The 17681-nt window shown below is 42.5% G+C and overlaps 1 protein-coding gene across 4 annotated transcripts in view; it reads left to right on the top strand.

The window, feature by feature from the left end:
• LOC131355816 (protein phosphatase 3 catalytic subunit alpha) overlaps nucleotides 1–17681 on the top strand; it is a 91218-nt gene that overhangs the window by 47915 nt on the left and 25622 nt on the right. For all 4 annotated transcript variants that reach the window (XM_058394322.1, XM_058394324.1, XM_058394323.1 and 1 more), the window contains exon 2: nucleotides 1937–2137. In XM_058394322.1, coding sequence (XP_058250305.1) covers nucleotides 1937–2137 — 201 coding nt within the window. The remainder of the gene's footprint in view (nucleotides 1–1936; nucleotides 2138–17681) is intronic.

The following is a 17681-nucleotide window of genomic DNA, read 5'->3' on the forward strand; positions in this document are numbered from 1 at the left end:
TTATTTCTCTTCTGACAAAATCTAACACAGGCTTAAGAGAGCTGATTGATGTGTGTGAGGGACAGAAGGCACTGAGGTCAGCTTTCACATGTTTGATACTCAGGTGTGTAGAGTGCTGCGTAGTGATCTGTTCCTCCTCACTATTCCAGCTTGGGTCTCAGCAAATTTGAGTAGTTTCAGAAGAGGGGATGTGCAGCAGGTCACTTAGTGCTTTCAAAGCTGAAAGGTCAGAAGTACATGGTGTAACACCCAGGTTTCCAGGCTTGAACAAGTTCTGCAGGTTCGACGTGTTTAATCAAGCTAAGCCTTTCTTTGTGTCCTGCATTTCTACTGATCAGCAGATAATACACTCCCTGAGCACTTTAATAGGAACACCTGTACACCTTGTTTATTCAGGCCGTTATCTAATCAGCCAATCACGTGGCAGCATCAAATCATGCAGGTCAAAAGCTTTAGTTAATGTTCACAAAAATATCTGCTCTCAATCATTTTAACTGTGGCGTGATGGCTGGTACCATACAGGCTGGTTTGAGATTTCTATAACTGCTGATCTCCTGGGATTTTCACACACAACAAGAATGGTGCGATAAAGAAAAAAAAACATCCAAGGAGCAACAGGTCACAGAAGGATGTGGAGGATCACAGGATACAGATACATAGCCATGTGAATTACAGTGTCCTGAAAACGTTCTCTCTCCTAACACAGAGCATCACACAGACTTATTGAACACCAACCACAAAACCGCTGGCTGACCGTCTCACTAGTTATTAAAGCTGCATGGTGGAAATCGGACACATCTCATTCTGCAGGATTAAGACGGACCCAGCGTTCCATTCAGCAAGCAGGCGTCCACAGATAGCAATCACAAAAACCGCGTCAGATAATTAAGTCCAAATTTAGATGTTGCATCAAATATTCAGCTGCAAGTGATTTGCAATAATGCACTAATATATTTTCCCCCTTCGGTTTTTCACTGCAATTTAATTGGCGACTTCAATAACCATGGAGTTATTAGACAAAGTGAATAAGTCGTGTGTGTGTGTGTGTGTGTGTGTGTGTGTGTGAGAGAGAGAGAGAGAGAGGGGAGCAGAGAGACAATTACTGTTTAATGTAGCTAATTTCTCCTTGTTTAAAGCTTTAATTAGTCTTTACTTAAGTAAAGAGGCTTTACCTCTTCAGTAAAAAAACAACCTTCCAGTATTTTGGGTTTCTGTGCAGTGGTGTCGCTCCGAGCCTCCGTGTGCACACGTGCAGTGCCTCTGAAGGCCTTCTGATGTTTTATAATGGCTCATAAAATTCCTTTCATACACTTTTAATGTGTGACATTTAGAATTGTTGATAGCGTGGAACAAGATTGTGTTTAGTGCCTCGTAATTAAGTGTTGCGTATAACCATTATCGTCAGGTGTCCACTCTCGTTTTACACACTACAAATATAATTAATGACTGGATATTAAACTGTGTGTGTGTGCGTGCTATATATATAAATGTATGTAGATCAGATATCAGATATCTATAGCATAGTCAGGGTTTAAAGTATTGGGATATATTTTTGCCATATTGGGTGATGAGTGTTAAAGTAGAAAAATGCACTCGGGGCTATATGAGGGAGAACAGAAGCATCAGACAGTAAATCTGACTATACGTTAAGTGAGAGAAATGGTCTTCCTTTGTTCCACGTTAGCTCAGGATCCTTCGCTGTTAACTGTAAAGAGCCGCCATGCCTCCAGCTTTTCATTCCAGTCGAAGAGGAGCCACCTAATAGTCATTTAAATACCAAGATCATTCAATTAAAGATGTGGGATGAGGTGTGGCTGCTGCTTGATTGCAATGAAATGGCCTTTTGTGGATAAGATTGAAGATTCAGCCCTCAGACAAGCCCACAGCAATTAACATCTATCTTTCTTTCTTTTCTTTTTTTTTTTTATTTCTCCAGCTGTCCCGTTCCCCCCCAGCCACAGGCTGACGGTGAAAGAGGTGTTTGACAGCGACGGAAAGCCTAAAGTCGATGTTCTCAAGGCTCATCTGACCAAAGAGGGCCGCGTGGACGAGAGCGTGGCCCTGCGCCTCATCGGCGAGGGAGCCGCCATCCTGCGCTCCGAGAAGAACCTGCTGGACATCGAGGCTCCCGTCACAGGTCAGTGTTTCCCTCTCGGCTCACGCTTCTAGCAGAAAACACTGAAAATGGAAAGCACACATTCTCACACTTCTCTAACAGCGTGAGCCGTGTTAATGGGAGAGGTGCTGACAGAAAGGGTTGCATGCGATGCTCCACTTTTTTACCACTTTCTACTTTTCAGATTGCTTTGACAGCTCTGACACTGGCCTGAATTTGCCCCCTGCTTTAGTGGATATGACAGGCATTGGTTAAAAAAAAATATATATAAGATTCCTATTGAGGGAAAAGAGCAAGCATGGACTGGTTTGTTTTTTTTAACAATAAGCTGGAAGGATATCTTTTTTTCTTTTTCTTAATATTTCAGCGGTGCTTTTTTTAAGGCAAGGTACCAGAGACTGCCATGTGTTTCTCTCTGTTTTTTCCTCTCTGCCTTCTTTGCCATTAGTCGACTTCATTAGTCTTTGGTTTTGTAGCTCTTTGATGACTCCATTAACACAGAGCAGGAGGACGAGCCCTGTGCAGTGCAGTGCTGCTTGTTATTATATTTGGGCGTGTACTCTATTGGCCGCCTGTAACATAAACACCTTGTCTGTTTCTCATTACACTCAGCCTCGGGCTTTGAGGTTTAATCTGAATTACTCTCTCTTTTTATTCTCTTCGTATTCTCTCTCTGCACTTTTAACAGGTATTTTAAAAAATCCCGACCTGTGTTTGGTTTACTGTCTTCAAATGGTTTTCTTTGCAACCCAACCCCCCCTAAACGATCCCTGCCGAATTCCTGCCCCCAGCGTCGTCGTCGTCCCTCCCACAGCCAATGGAACTCAGCTTCAGTTTGTTTACAGAAATAAGAACAGCATTACTTGGAATTTTTTTTTTTTTTAAAATACATAAGCAGCTCAGACGAATGTGTTTAAGACATCAAGCCTCGTTCCTTTGCGTGCGTGCGTGTTTGTGTGTGTGTGTGTGCGTGTGTTTTTGCATGTTTGTGTCTTTGTGTGTTTGTATTTGCACTAAGTAAAAACAGTCTTCTGAGAGGCCCTGTGCTTTGAACACCTTTTGTCTGTTTATGGTGTGTAATAGCGAGGCTCTGTGCCTGACCTCAAAGCTTTCTAACTCAGGGTTATGATGTTATTATTATTATTAAAAAAAAGTTCCACGTAGCGGCTGAGGAAGAAAGAATCCTTATATAGTGATGCAAAATAAGCTGTGTGTGTGTTTGTGTTTCTATCAGCCTCTTATAAAATAACAAGAACAGTTAACGTTTTTAGATGATGTGGGGTGTGTGTGTGTGTGTGTGTGTGTGTGGACACAAGGATTGCTCTACCCATTTTCAGGCTGTGTCCATTCTGAAGTGAGCCATCGCTGTGCCCTACTCTATCCAGAGACTCTGTATTCATCATAGGGGCCAAAATTAACGGGCGTTCGGCACGGACAGGAGCACGGTTTTGTAACGCCGAAACCAGTGTTTTATTCCCTTTTGTAAAGAAGAATTATATCAAGGTAATAAACTGAGCAAATAGAACAAGCAAGAAAAACATTTTTCAACACTGCCTCCAGTAAGATTTAGGAGCTTCTGCTCAGCCTTTGTAAATTTACTGAGGCAAATGAGTACAAATGCACACGCTATGGGCTCTTACCCACACTAGCGTTTTAAAAAGATTAAATCTACATCTTTTTTTTTTTTTTTTTTTTTTTTACAGCCATTTTTTACAGCCATTAATTGTGCCTATGAACATGTTTCTTTCTTTTTGCCTCATCGACTTTTTACCGCAGTCTGTTTTTGGGGGATTTTTTTGAAGAGCCGTTTAAAGTAATGCTTCTTTTTTTTGTATTATTTTTGTTTTCACTTCATTTTGAAACACAGCTAAAAAAAAAAAACCCAGGCTACTGTGGTTGTGTCTCTCACTACAGTGCCCTGTGTAGGTTTTGTCACTTCACAATGGACCGCAGCATCGCTCAGCACAGATGTGTGTTCGTGTGTATCAGGGATCAGGGTTACACACATGTTGCATCAAACCTGCAGGTCCGCAACCGCACAGAGAGACTAAGGAGCCGTACTGGGATGGTGTGGGAGTTTTGTGTCGTCGTAACCGGTTTAACAGCCAGCCTCTGTCCAGTCATCCTGTATACACTGATATTAAAATCCAGTCACCACACCCAGACCTTATGTGTTTGTGGTTTTTCTGGTTACTTTAAAGCTCTGTGGTTGCGTCTAAGCCAGCAGCTCAGGGTAAATGATATGAAAAACTGAATATTAAACATAATTGGATGCAGAAAGACATTTTATTTTTTTTTTTTACATGGATTGGGGTCAGTTCTTAAAAGTGACTTGTAGTTCCACTAAATGTGAGTTTTCAGTGTGTGTCCGGACTGTGCGAGGGCATGTTTACAGTGTATGCTGCATCGTGTTTGTGTGTTAAGCTCTGGACTGCTGGTGTTTTTGGAACCACAGTGCTGCCCTGTGTGGTGAGAGAGAGAGAGACAGAGAAAGAGTGAGAGAGACGGAGAAAGTCAGAGAAAGAGCGAGAGAGAGAGAGAAAGTCAGAGAAAGAGTGAGAGAGAGAGAGAGAGAGAGAGAGAAAGTCAGAGAAAGAGTGAGAGAGAGAAAGTCAGAGAAAGAGTGAGAGAGAGAAAGTCAGAGGAAGAGTGAGAGAGAGAGACAGAGAAAGTCAGAGAAAGAGCGAGAGAGAGAAAGTCAGAGAAAGAGTGAGAGAGAGAGACAGAGAAAGTCAGAGAAAGAGCGAGAGAGAGAAAGTCAGAGAAAGAGTGAGAGAGAGAGACAGAGAAAGTCAGAGAAAGAGTGAGAGAGAGAGACAGAGAAAGTCAGAGAAAGAGCGAGAGAGAGAAAGTCAGAGAAAGAGTGAGAGAGAGAGACAGAGAAAGTCAGAGAAAGAGTGAGAGAGAGAGACAGAGAAAGTCAGAGAAAGAGCGAGAGAGAGAAAGTCAGAGAAAGAGTGAGAGAGAGACAGAGAAAGTCAGAGAAAGAGCGAGAGAGAGAAAGTCAGAGAAAGAGTGAGAGAGCGAGAGAGAGAAAGTCAGAGAAAGAGTGAGAGAGAGAGACAGAGAAAGTCAGAGAAAGAGCGAGAGAGAGAAAGTCAGAGAAAGAGTGAGAGAGCGAGAGAGAGAAAGTCAGAGAAAGAGTGAGAGAGAGAGACAGAGAAAGTCAGAGAAAGAGTGAGAGAGAGAGACAGAGAAAGTCAGAGAAAGAGCGAGAGAGAGAAAGTCAGAGAAAGAGTGAGAGAGACAGAGAAAGAGTGAGAGAGAGACGGCGAAAGTCAGAGAAAGCATGAGAGAGAGAGAAAGTCAGAGGCAGAGTGAGAGAGAGACAGAGAAAGTCAGAGAAAGAGCGAGAGAGAGAAAGTCAGAGAAAGAGTGAGAGAGAGAGAAAGTCAGAGAAAGAGTAAGAGAGAGAGAAAGTCAGAGAAAGAGTAAGAGAGAGACAGAGAAAGTCAGAGTAAGAGAGAGACAGAGAAAGTCAGAGAAAGAGTGAGAGAGAGAGACAGAAAGTCAGAGAAAGAGCGAGAGAGAGAAAGTCAGAGAAAGAGTGAGAGAGAGAGAGAGAAAGTCAGAGAAAGAGTGAGAGAGAGACAGAGAAAGAGTGAGAGAGAGACGGAGAAAGTCAGAGAGAGTGAGAGAGAGCGAGAAAGTCCGAGAAAGAGCGAGAGAGAGACAGAGAAAGTCAGAGAAAGAGTGAGAGAGAGAGACAGAGAAAGTCAGAGAAAGAGTGAGAGAGAGAGACAGAGAAAGTCAGAGAGAGAGAGACAGACAGAGGGAGAGAGAGTGGGGGGGGTGAGAACAGCCCTCATCTGCACACACGCCTTCATCAGGACATGCAGAGGTACACAGTGTGGCTGGAACAGAGCCATTAATCACTCCCACCCAGCTAATCCCCATCCTGTTGGTGCACACACACACACACACACACACACACACACTTATATACACACACACAGAGACATGCGCTTCTTCTCATAATGTTTCTCTCTCTCCCTCTGTATGGCACACTAGTATAAGCGTACCTTTCTTCTCACATAACGCTTGCCAAAGGGTTCACTGTGCCAGTGAGTGGGAAGTGGGTTGATATCACAGAAGTGTTTGGTACATACACACACACACACACACACACACACACCATTAGCAGTCAATAATTACACTATGGAGTGAGTGTGTGTGTGTGTATACATACACTACAGGGCAAAAGTATGCAAGCAAGCAACTCCTGAATTTTTATTCATTTATGAAGAAGTTATATAACACACAGCACGGGTTTTCTGCTATCTGATTTAACCAGTGAAGTCCCCCCCCATTATTCTTTTCTGTCTGTCTCTTTTTCTGTCTGTCTGTCTGCCTGTCTCTTTTTCTGTCTGCCTTACTGTCTGTCGGTCTCTTTTTCTGTCTGCCTGTATGTCTCTTTTTCTGTCTGTCTGCCTGTTTGCCTTTCTGTCTGTCGGTCTGTCTGCCTGTCTGTCTGTCTCTTTTTCTGTCTGTCTGCCTGTTTGCCTTTCTGTCTGTTGGTCTGTCTCTTTTCCTGTCTGTCTGCCTGCCTGTCTGTCTGTCTCTTTTTCAACACCATTGTTGTTGATATCAGTCACTTATATCATTTATTCCTAATGTGCATGATTTACTGAGCCGAGCTCACAGGAGAGTGTGAATGTGATAATCAGTAAAAATAATTAAAACAGTGACAGACGGGCGACAAATTAATGGAAAAGCCATCTCAGGTTGTCTGTCTGTCTGTCAGCCTGTCGCTCTCTTTTTCTGTCTGCCTGTCTATCTATCTGTCCATCTGTCTGTCTACCTGTCTCTCTATCTCTTTTTCTGCCTGTCTGTCTTTCAACACAGTCGTTGTTGATATCAGTCACTTATATCATTTATTCCTAATGTGCATGATTTACTGAGCCGAGCTCACAGGAGTGTGTGAATGTGATAATCAGTAAAAATGATTAAAACAGTGACAGACGGGCGACAAATTAATGGAAAAGCCATCACAGACTGCCAGAACAGCTTAACTGCACCTTGGAATAGATCCTGGAACAGTACTATGAGTGATGAATGCCACACTTCTGAAAGCCTCCACAACACCCTCAAAGCACATTATACCTCAGAAGACTCTCAGTCGGTGTTTAGCTGATGGTGTATGAGCTCCGTCTGAACTCCACTCCCAGTCTCTCACAGGTGTTCAGGTACCCTGTCTACACACTGCCCAGTTTATCGTGCACACAACCGTTCATTCCCAGTCTGCAATCACCAAACTTATTGAACAAGTAAACATATCGATTAGAGCAACACATTGGCCACTTTATTAGAAACACCTGCCCTGGACCTCCACCCACCAGCCCTTTTATAATATTGCACCTCCAACAAGCCTACACACTTTGTAGATAAACAGTTAGTCACAGTCACACTTCATCACCCACTCTCTCCCCTGTACGTCAGTGTTCACAGATCACCACAGGAACAACCAGATGCTGTTTCCTTGCTCAAAGAGAGACACTAGCTCACATTTTCCTAATCATGCGTAGAGGTGTGATTGGTACTGTTGGCTTTTTGTTGTTGTTTGTTTTCTCTTTTCAGTCCACATCGCCTCCTGCAGAAAGTCTCAGTCTCACCCACTCCTGAGTCTACCAGTGGTGTTTGTTTTTTTTTGTTTTTTTTAATTGAAGCAAATTTATTATTTATACCTGTAGGATTACAGTTACTAATTCACAAAGGCAGTAAAGCTTCAGAACCTTTTTTTTTATTGAGTCTTGTGTATGATGCTCAACTACCAGCATTCAGCACACCTACACACACACCTGCTCAGCACGGGTCCTCCTTCAGTCCTCTCTCCAGTTTTACTGTATATACCCACAGCAACCATGTTTGTTGACATGTTTCTGTCCTCCTTTCGGTTCCCTTTTAATTAAATACCTGAAACCACTCAAACTACATTATCGCCCTGTAATTTATCCAGACCGGTTCTGTTTTTTTTTTTTTGTGTGTTTTGTTATCGTGAATAACCAGCATGTCTACTCACAGTTTCGTGTGCAGTTCCAGCAGTGCGCCTTCACCAAACTGCAGTCACTGTAACTACAAAGCAAATTTCTTCTGCTAATGCATGCTCTAGCACATATGTAGTAGCACATAGTCGCAACAACACACACTAGACAGTCAGCTTTTGCTCATATCCCGGGCTGTGTAGCAGTCCTGTGGTTAGAACAGAAGGCCTCGCATCCACTAAGTGACTCAGCAGTAATCAGTGCCAAGCTTCTCCTCCATCTTTTGCTAATTGGCTGAATAGACAGTTCAACTCGGAGGCTGCGGCTGTTCTTCCAAGCACGACTCAATTGCCTTAATTGTTTTATCTGGAAAGTCCTGGTTCCTGTAATGTCATTAAACAGAAAGGCAGCCTCATCAGGCAGGCCTTCTACAGCGGGGACACTAAACTGCACTGTTAAATGATGTCTGTGATAATTAATGATGTGTCTCCAGTGGAAATGACATGACTGGGAGTTTGTGTTAATGGTGGCTGTGAGGATGACCCAGAGGCACTTCTTGTCTGTTCCTGTCCTGTTACAACTACAAGCACAGTTACATCTTATATGCTCAGAGCTGCGAAGGACTGAGGATGAGGAGGAATTGTTTTAAGAGTGTGTGTGTGAGAGAGAGATAGAGGGTGATGGACAGACAGAGCGACAGAGAGAGAGAGAGACAGAGAGGGATAGATAGAGAGAGAGACAAACTGAGAGAGAGAAAGAGACGGACAGAACGACAGACTGAGAGACAGACAGACAGAGAGGGATAGATAGATAGAGAGAAAAACAGAGAGAGAAAGAGACAGACAGACTGAGAGAGAGACAGACAGAAAGAAAGAGAGAGAGAGTCTTTGTGACTGTTGATCCACTCGATATCACTTCACCTGCAAAGAAGCAGAACTGGTGTTCATTTAGACCTGAATGAAAAGAGAAAGTTCCATGGCTAAGACAGAAGTCTGTCGCTGGAGAGAAAAAGATGTTCTGCTCTCACAGCGTACACTGGAAATGAAAGAACAGATCCACTAATTGATCAGCCAATAGGAAAATGTTGTGTCTTACAGAGCAGGCTCGATGCCAAAACCACAGAGTCTCTGTGAACCTGACCTGATTCAGCTTGATTGTTTTGTTATTATGTCACACACAGTGCAAAACATTACAGTGCAAAATAAACACCGAAATCAGACCACTGGATTGTTTCCAATTTGTACGGCACAATTCCTCAGTGGAAACTCTGGTGTGTGTGTGTGTGTGTGTGCGCGCGCTCGTGGGTTTGTAGACATGGGGAAAATCTATTCTGGGATGCATCAGAAGATTTGGCGTTGATTGAAAAATAATAATTTATGACATAATCAGAAACACACTAAATGTTCTGGTTCTGAATTTCAATTTCAGTTTAAAGTAAATGTAAATGTGTAGAAGTAGAATAATTAAATTCAGTCAACATTTTATATATGCTTCCTGTACACCAGGGATTCCCAAACTTTTTTGGACCATGGACCTATTTGATACCGAACAAACAAATTTTTCCATGGCCTGAGTGGGGGGGGATTGGGGGGGGGGGCTCTCTAATGACATTTGTTTTTTGGGTCATTTTAGCGTGGGTTAGCTTGGGCAGAAGTGGAAATTTTTCAAGATAAAATACATATAATTTTAAGTTTATATATATATATATGACATACTGCTTGCTTTTATTTAGAATAAATATATAGATAAATAAAAAGTATAGATTTGATAGTTGTTCACAAACTAAAAGCAGTACATCAGATGCTCAGTTGCCTTTCGTAATTATGAAATATCACATGCTCTTATACCGACTATCAGCATGGCGGTGATTCTCCACAGACACGAGCGCACACTATATAGCTCAGTGAATTAGCTCACATTGATATTGTACATTTACTTTAATGCTGATCCCGGGGAAAACGCTTCCTTTACATCTTCATCTGGCGAGCTTGATGTCGCTGACACACTGTAGTAACCTTTTCATATGAGTGGTGAAACATCTCAGTGTGCTTTCAGGAAATATACACTCTCTCAGAATTCTGCTGTCTAATACATATGTACTATACACATTTGGGTGAAATTTGTTCAGACTGGTGGAAATACATTAAGGCTAGTGTTGTCCTGATTGATGAATATATCACACTTTAATAACAGCAGGTGGTTACTTGCAAAAAATAAATAAATAAATAAATCTCAAATCTGGATGCAAGATAAAAGAAAAGCTGATTTCTAATAACGTGGAGCTCCGCTGTGTGCACATGGAAATGGGCAATCCCAGGGTTTAGCCATGTGTGAGTGTGTACAAGTTAGAGAGTGTGAAAGAGTGTGTGAGAGTGTGTGAGAGAGTGTTTGTGTGAGAGAGTGTGTGTGTGCGTGCTCCTGAGTTGGCACTGTGTAGGCTTGTGAGTGGAGTTGTGTAATGTGCATCGCCTACACAGTGGCCTGCTGATGGAGGTGCAGTCGCAGAGATCACTCCAGCACTCACTCTACACTGTGTGCTCCTACTCACTCAGATAATCAAGAACATGATCGTGACTGCTCTCTCTCTCTCTCTCTCTCTCTCTCTCTCTCTCTCTCTTTCTCTCTCTCTCTCTCTCTTTCTTTCTCTCTCTCTCTCTATCTCTCTCTTTCTTTCTCTCTCTCTCTCTCTCTCTCTCTCTCTCTCTCTCTCTCTATCTATCTCTCCCTCTCATTTATTCCCACCTCCCTCCCAGTGTTTGGGTGTGTGTGTGTATGTATGTACTTGTTTGTGTGCCTGTGTGTGTGTGTGTGTGTGTGTGTGTACTTGTGTGTGTGTGTGTGTACGTACTTACTTGTGTGTTTGCCTGTGTGTGCATGCGCCTGTGTGTATGTACTTGTGTGCGTGTGTGTGTGTGTGTGTGTATATGTACGTACTTGTGTGTTTGCCTGTGTGTACTTGTGCCAGTGAGTGTGTGTGTGAGTGAGAATGTTGTCCTTGAAAGTGGCTTTTCTGTTTGATTGCATCCTATTTCTGTCATGTGCGTTTCCGCTCTATGAGCTGTAACAATTCTACCACTAATTTCCTCCTGTTCCTCTGACAGTGAGGAGTTGTAGTTGCAGTTGAAATTGAAATGCTGCATTCATGTTAGGGCCGGGCAACATCATTATTCAAAATGGTCAAGACGTCATTCAACTTATATTTAAATATTCAAACTTGCCACCTGCACCGGGGCAGAAAATGAGGTGCACTGCAGCATATTATGGCTTTAATCACTGTAAGGCATGTTTAATATCTGACTTTATATCCACTGCCCTGCACAAGCATGGAAACACTCCACATTTCTAAATTCCACTCTCTCTCCTTGTGAAGCAGGGAGTTACCTGTGGCCTGCTTGAGTTATTAGATTTGATCTCTTTGTTTCCTTTTGTCAGAAATACACCATACACAGAGACTTGACCTCACATCTGAGCCACAATCCTGGCAATAACCAGTCGAACCTGTCCTAAATGTGAAAGCATACAGTAATGTCCAAATCTCATCCTGCATACATTTCAAAATATTAGAGGCAGCCATCTCTAGTTTCTCCCAAAGCTGACTTTTTGTTCCTGTCTAATAACACAATCTCCATGAGAAGACACTAGAAGGCAGAAAAAAAAACAGGGCTTCACAGATTCTGCACACAAAAATCCTCCAGACAGCTACATACATGCCATATGGTGCTGCACAACCATTAAACAATTTCTGGCAACAAGTCACTCATCAATTCTCCCTCCTGCTGAAGAAAGCCCATCCCTGTGTCTGCATAGAGACCACGTTAGCAACGAATATCACTAAGAAAAGTAGCAGAGCACTGCCCACAGTGCTGACCATCACCAAAAATACTGTCCACAGTAAAGAAATAAAGAACATACGCAGGAGAAAGGGTTAATAATCAAATGTGTCAAGTGGAGGAAAGAAATATCTGCCTTAATCAAAAACAAAAGTGCTGAATTTATTTCCGTTTGGACATCGCTCATTTCCTTACATCAGCGAGCCACCAATCACACGCAATCACAGCAAGACCGAATCCCTATTGCCACACACACACTGCTTTACTATCCTTCTGAGGACATTGATATAAATATTAATGTAGCTAATTAAGTCAAACCTCAGCAAATAAAATTTTTCAAATAAAAGTAGCACCAGCTTGGAACCAGATAAATGTTCCCACAAGGTCATAATGATCAGCTCTTTCTATCTTCTCAGGGTCCATCCCAGGTGATGTTGTTGTATTTGGTTATTTTTATTACTATTAATATTATTTGTGTTTTTTTCTTTTTATCTCTCTCTCTCTGGGATCTGGGACCTTAGTAATTTGCCTACTATGTAATATCCCATTAAAAGAAAATCTTGGAGCTCTTCTGAAGAGAGGAGGGTGAATAAAAACAGTACCATCTTGATGACTCCGCTCATAACACTTCCTCTGTGACGGTGCACTGTCCTATACCTGCACTAGGCACTCTTCATCGTCAGTGCAATAGCCACAGCGCAGTCCAGTTCAGTCCAGACTGTCATATTGTGTATTTATACCAGTTACAGCACTACCAGTTACGCCTTTCCAATATGTGTTTCTGTGCTCATTAATGCTGGTTTGTGTTTCTGCTCTTCATGTCTTTGCATCGTTCTATTTGCCTGAGGTTCGAGCCTTGCCTATTTTTCACCGTCAGCTTGCTTGCTGATTTGGATCGCTGCTAAACTGCTTTAGTTTGCATACTTTTGCGTGATAATCGCTCACATAAATGCCATATTCACTTTTCGAATATTTGAAGCCCTGTCGAAATTCATATCCAAACATATGGACCTCCTCCCTAAGTGAATTCGGATCTTTTTTTTTCCTCCAGATGTGAGCCACTGATCAAAGAACAGGAATTAGAGGCTACAGACTGCAAGGTCTGGGCACTTCAATATTGAGGGAAAAAAAAATAGAAGACAACTGTGTAGTTTCTGTGCTCACTATAACCACAGATTCATGTTACCTTCATTACCTGAAAAAGCTTCTCTGCTCACTGTGCTCATTAGGAGTGGTTATTTATATTAGTGTAGCCTTCTGGACCAGTGTGGCCATTTATATCTGAACTCTGATCATCAAGGCATGATTGCTGCTGACCTCGTGCTCACTGGTTTTTTTAAACTCTAGAGACTTTTGTTGCATGAAAGCTCCAACAGCTTGTGAAATACTCAAACCAGGCTGTCTGGCACCAACACCCATGTCATGGTTGAAGTCACTAAAATCACATTTTTGTCCTTATATGTGCAGTAACTGAAGCACTTTGACCTACACTATATTGCCAAAAGTTTTGGGACACCTACCTTTACATCCACGTGAATGTAATATGGCCCGCCCTTGGCAGCTTCAACTCTTCTAGGAAGGCTTTCCACAAGGTTTAGGAGTGTGTTTATGGGAATTTTTGACCATTCCTTTACAAGCGCATTTGTGAGGTCAGGCACTGATGTTGGACGAGAAGGTCAATTGCTCAATGGTGTTCCTTCGGGTTGAGGTCAGGACTCAAGTTCCTCCACAGGCCAGTCAAGTTCCTCCACACCGAACTCACTCATCCATGTTTTTATGGACCTTGCTTTGTGCACTGGTGTGCAGTCATGTTGGAACAGGAAGGGGCTTTCATATTGGGAGCATGAAATTGTCCAAAATGTCTCGGTATTTAAGCATTTAAGAGTTCCTTTCACTGGAACTAAGAGGCCAGTACCAACCTTTGAAAAACAACATCTGAATTCAATGATTTGGAGTGGTGTCCCAAAACTTTTGGCAATCTAGTGTACATCTACATTGCACTACTGCCAGATGATTAGCTGAATGGACAACTACATGAATTTGCAGGGTTATAGGTGTTCCTATTAAAGTATGCAGTTAGTATATGATGCCGTGAACACGTGACATCATCTGTATTGTGATTGAGCATTACATTACATGACATGCCAAAAGTCTCTGATTTTGAACATTTAGCATTAAGTCCTGTGGATAAGATATGAGGCAGAGCTGTGACATCTTTATCGGAAATGGCGATATATAGATTTAGATCAGCGCATCTTCATCAGTTCAACAGAGTCGAGTGCTTACTCATCCGTGTCGCGTGTAACAGCTCTTAAATGCTGACACTTTCGCTGTCTGTGCACGCTACTGCCCTTTTCACAGTGTAACATTGCTCCCCGCTGGAGCTGCTCCACACAAACACGCTCACTCCATGTTGGGTTTGTTTCCTCATCTGAAGTGCAATGTTGACTGTCAGAACATTTCCAGTTCATAACACACACACACGCGTGCACACAAATGCCAACGGCCGCAATCTGTCTTTGTTCCACTAACACTGGTGCAAAAAATAATAATGAAATACCTGTGCTAAAAACCAGTGTGTTCACTCCCTCGTGCTTCACTCAGACACAAAGGGAATGCAGTGTACAATATCATTTAATTGTTGCTAATCCTATATTTATTAAATGTGCTTCAACAAAGCAGTGAAACCCCTGTGGGGATGGAGTTGCACTGCACTGAATGAGGAGCTCATCACAGGGCTGTTTCCATGCCAATAAGTGAGGTTTCCATAGCGATGGTAGCCGCTAGTGTAATTGCAGGTGACCACACTAGTGTTGTACTCAAACATTCATCTAATAAGCCCGGAAATCTCTCGACTGTCTGCTTTTCCGGATGGATGTTATGATGACAGTGACGTGAAAGATATCTGTGTGGCAGACAGAAACTCCTGTATGACACCATTAATGAAGCTTGTTAGTCTGAAGAAGCACATCGGAAAGTAATACAGGCTGTAAAATGGTCTACTAACAACTGTACACACACACACACACACACACACTAGTGTGTTTGCACAGAAATTAAACTGTTTAGGTGCTTAGAATAACTTTATAAAGTGCACACCGACTACACATCTGAAGAAAGCTGTGTGTGTGTGTGTGTGTGTGTGCGCATGAGTGCAGGCGTGTGTGTGTGTGTGTGTGTGTGTGTTTTTCCAGAGACTTGGAGCTCAGCTTAATTGCTTCCCACTGCAGCTCATCTAACAGATGCTAATTGGACAGTTTCAAACGACATTGTGACTCCAGTGTTTTGCGTGTCACACAGACACATGTGCAGATAAATACATTTACCAGTTTCGAAAGCGTTTCCAAACAAGTTTCTACCCAAATAAGAGAAGTTGTTATTCCGAGTGGCAGCAGCCACCCTCATCCTCTCTTTCTTGCTCCTAATTACAGCTTCTGCTAAACTGTTGCCTGTGTGATTTATTTGTCTTTTTTTTAAGTGCATAAAGTTAACCGCTACCAACAACACTGCAAGTTGACAAAATCCTGCTGCAGTGGAGAAGAGAGACGAATATGAAAGCGGAGAGCAGGTGAGAATTCGAAAGTGAGAGACCCAGGCTCTGAGAAAGTGAAGAATCGAGCTAATCAGTAGATAATGAGCCGCCGTGGTAGAGGAGGAAAGGTGCTTATCTGTGCACTGCTCTAGCTTACTCGTTTCTGTTAATCACTCTATTAAAAGTATTTTTAACTGAAACGCTTCAACAGAAAAATCGCACTTAGACGCGGCGTTCGAGCCCAAAGCACCGGTTTCTCTTTATGTGCCGCAGTGTACTTCTGACACCCACGTCTTTTGTTCAAAGCCCTCCCTTTATCTGCGATTTGGTCTGAATATCGCCTGGTTACTTGCATCACTGAACAGAGCGAGAGGTTGATTTCGGATTCCTTTTCACGTTCGAAGAAGTAGGCAGAGTACATTCAAGGGACAACTCAATCATACAGCCTCCTTCTCCATCTCTCACGCTATTGCTAAACGGAAAAACAAACAAGCTCAAGCTGAGATTTCACTGCCGCATTCCTATCTGTTCCACCACCCCAGTTTTTGGTCTTTTTTATCTGTATGGTAGTTGACAGGCTTACCAGATATGTGGCATATTTTTACCTAAGTTTAACACGAGGATGATGGCAACTATAAAGCAGCCCTCTAAGTTGCTTTGGATCAGGGTGTCTCGAAAACCAGCAGGAAACACTTCTACAGTTGTCCTGTACTATGAAGTCATGCATCATCTCTGCTCACAGATCCCTCTAAAGCAGTCTGCACCCTAAGCAGTGGTGCACTGTGTCGAGAGCGATGCACACAGAGTTCCTGGAGACGTACACCAGTGAGTTTCATCATTTGAGGAATATGTTCAGCTTTGAAGACATCCATACCGACAGAAAGAATAAGAATAGAAAGAAACATCAGTGTGTTTTTCTAATCAAAAGTATGTGAAACTGTTACCACAATGAAGGAAACGCACAACAGTTTTTGTATGCCGATTTCCCTTCACTGGAACCAAGAGGCTTAAACATGTTCCATCATTGCAGTGCACAAAGTGAGCTCTGTTATGACATGGTTTATCAAGGTTGGAGTGGAAGAAGTCGAGAGTCCTGACTTCAAACACGTTTTGGGATGAACTGGAACACTGACTGCACCCCAGGTCTCCTTACTAGACATCATCTTCTGACGTGACTAACACTCACATGTCTGAAAACACTCCATAATCTAGTGAAAAGCCTTCCCAGAAGAATAGCGGTTATTATAACAGCCAAGCAAGCACAACATCTGGATTGTGATTCTCAGAAAGCACATATGAATGTGATCGGTCATGTGACCACATATCTTTGCCCTTATAATATATATCATATAACATTGTATAACATTTTTAACAATGGTCTCAAAGCAGCCAAGACGATATGAGGAAGAAACCTTGAGAGGAACACATCCTCATCTGGATGTGTGAGGTTAAATAATTTCCTTTCTACAACTGTGTGTAGTAAAGTGTAGTTGTGTAATCAGGAGTTTGTGTAATCAGTGCCAGGATGGTGTGATTATGGCCCGATGTCTAATGCTGGGGAACTTCTGCAAAACAAGTTAGTAATATACTTAACAGCTATACCAGTCGTTCCCTCTCTGAAGACTGTTATTAAGATCGAAGTGAAGCTTATCATGTTACCAGGAAACCACAAAAACCTCTGTCCTGAAGATTTTCCCATGTAGTTTTAATGGGAATATTCAGCATTGAAGTGGGTGTTAGAACCGGGAAAACACGCAGGGGGATCTTTAGGATCTTCACCGTGATGTATTGAAACAGACGCATTCATATAAACCTGTGATTTTTGCCTCTGAGTTGTGAACTATTATTCAGTAGCTTTTGACCAATCAGAATGGTGTAGAAGCGCTGTGGTATAAGATCTTACAGATGGCCATGATGGACATCAAGACGTTGCTGTTGCTGTGTAAGACAGCTGCAGTGCTAAAACACTGAGAATAAATCGTGACTTAATAAGTTTGACCAAATAGCAGCTAAACAGAGGAAGCTCTATTTACAGAGCTCATTCTGCCTCTATGAAATAACCAGCAAATAACTAATACGGTGTCCAGACTCGCACGCAAACAAAGCAGCGTAAACATTAGCACCAGTGGATTCAGCAGAGACGGGGCTGCGCTAATAGTGCCCCCGTACCTCCGACTCGAGCCGGGGTAATTTATTGCACGCACATTTGACAAGAAAGCCGA

This window comes from Hemibagrus wyckioides, linkage group LG07, assembly GCF_019097595.1.
Source record: "Hemibagrus wyckioides isolate EC202008001 linkage group LG07, SWU_Hwy_1.0, whole genome shotgun sequence".
NCBI lineage: Eukaryota > Metazoa > Chordata > Actinopteri > Siluriformes > Bagridae > Hemibagrus > Hemibagrus wyckioides.